Source organism: Phanerochaete carnosa (assembly GCF_000300595.1).
Source record: "Phanerochaete carnosa HHB-10118-sp unplaced genomic scaffold PHACAscaffold_13, whole genome shotgun sequence".
Lineage (NCBI taxonomy): Eukaryota > Fungi > Basidiomycota > Agaricomycetes > Polyporales > Phanerochaetaceae > Phanerochaete > Phanerochaete carnosa.
This window is the reverse complement of record NW_006767640.1, coordinates 455,512-460,859: the sequence shown is the minus strand read 5'-3', so window position 1 is coordinate 460,859 and position 5,348 is coordinate 455,512. Positions and strand designations below refer to the sequence as shown.

Below are 5,348 nucleotides of genomic sequence, written 5' to 3'. Positions count from 1 at the left end.
ACTCGGCACCTTTTTTCTGCTGGCTCAGTATCCTGTAACTGAGATCAACTGGATGCATACGACTTTCCCATCTGGAAATATCGAGAGAGCTTGGTCGACTTCACGGCCCTGACAAGGAGCGAGCACCCTCCATTTATTTATCATCGACGCCTCACTAACATTGTCGAAGGTTGTCGGAGCTCTGGAATGGTTAGAGCTCGCGGTTAGTGCTCGCAGAAATAAACCGTTTGAAAGCGCTCGAGCTCGTGGAAACCAGTTTCGCTAACCATCCTCTCGTCAGTCATAACGACAAAAAGACTGAACCGTGAATGCCAGTGCCGGCGCCCGCTGCGTCCCTGCAGTTTGCGCCGCACGCGTGCCTTGCGCCGTTCGCAATAACATCTATGCATGCAGGCGAGCGATGGACGCGCGCCCCGTCTGTTTCGACAGAGTTGATGAAAACGCGTGCAGAGCTCGGGAAAGACGATTAAGTGCGCACTAGTACCATTATTCCGAGGTCGCTTAGGGAACAAACTCTGGGGGTGTACGAAAAACTTGAACACACTGTGTACAAATATTGAGAGCGAGGAGCAACATGGAGGAGCACAAGCCTCACGGCTGAATCTACGTAAATCGATGATCAGAACATTCCACCTCCGAGTCAGGCTACCACAACATTAGACATTTTCTGTAAGCTTTTCATTCGAGCTGTGCTCAGCGATCATATCAGCAACACATTCCAGTTGAGCTCCTGGAGCCGTCTTGGCCAGGGAAGCTGCTTCCGTCTCGCCGGAGACTGCGGCAGAGCCGGTAACAGCAGCAGATCCGTTGGCAGTGCTGTGGGTGAAATGGAGGAATCTGATGGTCTGTGCGCCATGTGTTTCCCCAGCCACTCGTTCTGTCTCCCTGACCTTTGCGGCTGTCCAGCCGCGTCCTTGTGCAACGCGTAGGACGATGAGCAGTGATGCAATGGACTAGAGAATGCGAGTTAGAACGTAGCAAGGTCATGGTACATAATTATCCACGAAGCGCACCTGCACCTGGCCCTGGATCGCCAGCAGCATAGGACTCGCGTTGTAAGTTCCTGGCCTCGCATACGTGACGAGGAATGCAAGCGTGAACAACGTGTAGAGCAGGGCAGACTCAATGAGCATGGCCGCAACGGAGAAGTATGGCGACTGCTCGCCGGGACCGAAGGCTTTGCGGACTTGGTACCGCATATGGAGCAGCTTAGTGACAATCCCGAGTGTGCAATAGCACGTGACAGAGATGGACGAGGACCAGAACGTGAGGGCCATGTTTGCGCTGGAGCTTATCCAGATGGCGCCGCCGGGGTCGGAGATTTGTGCGAGAAGGATGGATGATGAGACTGTTATACGACCTAATCAGACATGTAATAGAGGATATGCTGGATTGGGCTCACTTATAGACAAAAGAAACGCGAGCAGCGGCGGGATCATGGCCCATCTGTGTCTAGAACCAGACCACAGAATATAGAAGCGATACAGCTTGTTTACTCATCAGCAAACTCGAAGTACACTGAAAATTTCGAGCGCCACACACCAGTAATCCATCCGCAAACCATGCATTAACGGCATAAGCGGCGGTGCCTATGACATTGATTTTCAGAGAACCATCGAAGGTCTCGAATGCACCTGGTCCTCCGGGATAATTGCGGTCGTCGACATACGCAAGCTCCAAAATACGCATCTGTGTGCCGTTACCTATGGAGCCAAGGATAAAGATACAAGAGATGAAAGCGAGCATGCTGTATGCGCTTTTGGGCGAGTGACGACGGGCACCCCACCATGCGATGAAACACTGGAAGAACAAGGTTATGTGAACACCTGTAAGAGATCGTGCATTAGTGCTGGAAGCCGCATGAAGGTAGTTTACTGGATACAGCGTACCGTAACCGATATTGCCTATTTCAACGCCGACGAGGTTTGTCCTGTCAAGCCATAGCTCAACAGATGTTTCGTTAGGAGCCCAGGACATATCGCGGTATCGTGACTGGAACCCAGGGGAAGGGGCAATGTGGTGAAATTTGACGAAGCCATAAGAGGTCATATAAGTCTAGAGCTACTAGTATGATGGCGGTGATCATCAGCCTCAGGAATCATGGCAAGGTACGCCAAGCGGCACTAGTGGCGCCGTGTACGGCACATGCAATCTGGAAAGCGGTGTTACTGGGAAGCAGCGCTGCTGGGATCATATAATGTCGTACATGCATGCTGTTCGTCTCGAGTTTTGCCCAGCAAGGATGAATTCTCTGTGACAGCGATTATATGGCGTGTTCTGAGCAAGTCCTGGGCGACGCAGTGGACGTTTGTATTAGGAACAGCAGACCAGAGGTTCATTGTCAGTGTCCGCATGGCGGCTTGTTCACTCACTGGAGTACTTCTCGTAAATCGGTGGCTCAGGATATCTTGTCCGAAAAGAAACTAACCGGAACTACATGGAGAGAACCATTCGCACTATTGCCCTATGCCGAAAGTTCGCGCAGTATTGACCTCCTCGTGCCGGTCTGGCGGTGGTCACGTACAATCAGAATCATGATGACCACCAGCTTAGTCGGGCGTGGCGCTGATGTTCTGCTAGCGTGAGAGTGAGAAGGGCGGTTGCATCAGGTCACTAAAACTTCGCTCTTTTGCTTGCACATGCCAGTATGATGGCGCGTCTCCTCACATGGCTTAATCTGCGTGCATTAATGAGGCGCTGGCGCAACCCTGGAAGGGAGTTGGAAGGGCTGCCTAAAATATGACGAGGTCATGTAGAGGAAACGGGGGAGGAACCCGGGGGCACACGAGCGCTCGGAAATGGGGTACGAGACGGCCATGGAACACCGGTCAAAGTCTGCGCAAAGGTGCGGAAAGGTGTGCGAAGATGAAGATAGTGAAATGAGATATGAAGCCGCAGTCAGCGGGCAAGTAGGAATGGAGTCAAACGAGAGAGAGAGAACGCGGGAGGCAGACGTAGACGCAGTCAGAATCAACGAGGAGTCATCGCAAGTCTGGTTGCTTGTAGACTACGAGTACATGAGGGGTATATATACAGTGAGGTTCGAAAATCTAGAAAATACCTAGAAAATACCTAAAATCTCCCATCGCGCCATCGCGCCGTATCATCGCCGCGGGGGGGGAGGTCCCTGACGCCAAGCCTCGGGTCCGACGCAGGCGACGATATTGTCCTCTTTTGGTGAGTGCACTATGGGGGTCTTCGTGGCGTGCGTGCAGGTGGCTGTCGGTAATCGCGTTTGCGGGGCCAATTCGGGTCGGAGCGGAAACATGTGCGGGACGTGTTTGCTGTTTGGTCATGTTAGGATCCAAAGCTACTGAGCGACAAGCACACCCTTTCAGAAGCGGGCGTCTACAAGCTTTGCATGACGTCTGGCTATCTCGCTTTGCGCCGCCGCCGTACAACAACAACAGGAATTCCTAAGCCCTGTAATACCTCCACTTCATTCGTCTGACTGTTTGCTCTCCATGGGTCGGGACGAGGGCAAGCACTCGTCGAAGCGGCGATCGCACGACATAACTGCCGACCAGGAGCATCACCGCAAGAAGCGGCACAGGGAACATGGCGAGGACGGCGCACGGCGCAAAGAGAAGAAGGGTAGAAAAGAAAAAAAGGCCTCAGGGAGCACGAAGATTGTAGACGATGATGTGGACGACAACGACATGTGGGTCGAGAAGAACATTGACTTGGAAGGAGAGATTGTGAGTGTCGCAGATCATTACACGCCGCGCGGCGTTGTAACTAGTCTGTGCGCAGCCGCTAGCAACGGAAATACCTACATCAGAAAGCTTAAAGCTTAAATCACGAGCTGCTGAACTCCCGGGCGACCCACCGCCTTCAAAGCCCGTCGCCAGCGAGACGAAGTTGGAACGTGATGCGTGGATGCTCGAACCGGCAAACGTTCTGCTGACGGTACCGGACATTGAGAAGCGCACGAATGATGCAACAATCTACTCGGTCGAGAATCTCCCTGAAGGCTATGAGGAGTCCCCGACAACGAATCCTCCTGCGGGAACTGTCGACTTCTTCGCGAACCTTGGGACAGAACATAGGCCTAAGAAGCAACCAAAGGCCGGCCCGACGGAGGTATGTCGCAATGTAACGTTGTGTGTGTGCGCTTTAACCTGTTGCGTACTTGCATAGCCTAAAGTCAGCCATAGAGAACTCAACGTTCAGCTGAAAGAAGGCAAGAGTTTAGACGAGTATTCTGCTCCTCAAGCGAAAACAGTCACTCCAGGAGGGCCAGGCTCACAGTGGCGTATGATGAAACTGCGTCGCGTGTACGAGACAGCGGAAGAGGAGGGCAAGTCCGTCGAGGAAGTCGCGCTCGACCGGTTCGGCTCGCTCGAGAATTTCGAGGCCGCGAAGGAGGAGCGCCAGATCCTAGACGAACGCGAAGGCCGGCGCGCGAACCGCGCCGTGCAGGGCCAGAGCAAGGGAAAGGAACCGCAGGGCGAGCGGTTCATGTTCACGAACGTCGGCATGAGCGGGTCCTCGAGCAGGAGCGGGTCGTTCAAGCGGCCGGGTCTCGACGGGAGCACGTCTTCGACACCGTCGCCCGCGCCTGACGCAAGTCGAAAGAAGTTCGATTCACTCCGCCTGCCCTCGCAGGGCGGCGTCGGCTCAAAGCTCGCTCAGGTGCACACGCCGGTCCCGTCGGTGATGACGCCGACGGGCGTCATGGCGCAGCGGACAAAGAAGCGGGCGATGTCACCGTCCTCGCTCAACAAACTCCAGGCGAAGGTCCTCCGTGCGAAGCTGATGAGCGACCCGAATGCCGAGGTGCTGGAGAAGGAGTACGAGGAGGAGCTGAAGCGGACGAACGATCCCAGTGCTGATGAGGTCGGGCTGTTGCCCACGCTGGACGTGCACGGGAACTTGTACGATGTCGGACAGGGCAAGGACGATGGTCAGCTGCTGCCAGGGAATCGCAAGACGAAGGAGAAGGCGCGTCTTTCCTTCTGCACATGAGCATTTATTTAACAGTATGCGACTCTAGGTTGAGCAACGCGACCCGAAGACTGGCGAGATCATTCGCATCAACGCCGACGATGACGACATCACACTCGGCGAGATGCTGCGACAGGAGCGGTTCAAGTCTGGGGCTGCTGACCAGAAGAATCTGGACGAAGAGTTCGCACGAGCAATTGCTACTGATAGCGGCTTCGTTGCAAACTTAGACTACATGGATGACAATGCGGAGAAGCTCGGTCGTAAGAAAATGCGTTCGGATGCCATGAAGAGGCAGTTCGCCATCAATGGTATGTCACCGTTTAGCGCCCGTTCTCCTTAAGCTCACGCGACTCTTCAGATTACAAAAAGACACAGCAGGTCCTTGCCACGTGTCCATT

At 54.1% G+C, this 5,348-nt stretch overlaps 2 protein-coding genes across 2 annotated transcripts; one reads left to right on the top strand and one right to left on the bottom strand.

Annotated features, from left to right (window-relative positions):
• Positions 1–516: 516 nt before the first annotated feature.
• On the bottom strand, positions 517–1,993 carry PHACADRAFT_265139 (uncharacterized protein). Its single transcript, XM_007401606.1, has 5 exons — positions 1,890–1,993; positions 1,543–1,826; positions 1,403–1,487; positions 1,014–1,348; positions 517–953 (listed from the first exon to the last, which is right to left on the bottom strand). The coding sequence occupies exons 1-5, from the start codon at positions 1,975–1,977 to the stop codon at positions 657–659; spliced, it is 1,089 nt and encodes a 362-aa protein (XP_007401668.1). The 5' UTR covers positions 1,978–1,993; the 3' UTR covers positions 517–656.
• Positions 1,994–3,368: 1,375 nt separating this feature from the next.
• On the top strand, positions 3,369–5,341 carry PHACADRAFT_214146 (uncharacterized protein; the record flags this gene model as incomplete). The annotated part of the gene is made up of 5 exons (XM_007401605.1): positions 3,369–3,698; positions 3,754–4,083; positions 4,141–4,884; positions 4,997–5,258; positions 5,309–5,341. Coding segments are annotated over exons 1-5 (1,602 nt in total), but the record flags the coding sequence as incomplete, so codon positions are not given.
• Between the last annotated feature and the right edge of the window lie 7 nt (positions 5,342–5,348).

Bases quoted from the DNA above. Each gene is read 5' to 3' on its own strand.
- PHACADRAFT_265139 (XM_007401606.1), bottom strand. From the start codon at position 1,977: ATGTCCTGGGCTCCTAACGAAACATCTGTTGAGCTATGGCTTGACAGG. The intron at 1,827-1,889 runs GTACGCTGTATC...GATCTCTTACAG, and splicing joins AATAGGCAATATCGGTTACG to GTGTTCACATAACCTTGTTC. The intron at 1,349-1,402 runs GTGAGCCCAATC...GTCGTATAACAG, and splicing joins CGCGTTTCTTTTGTCTATAA to TCTCATCATCCATCCTTCTC.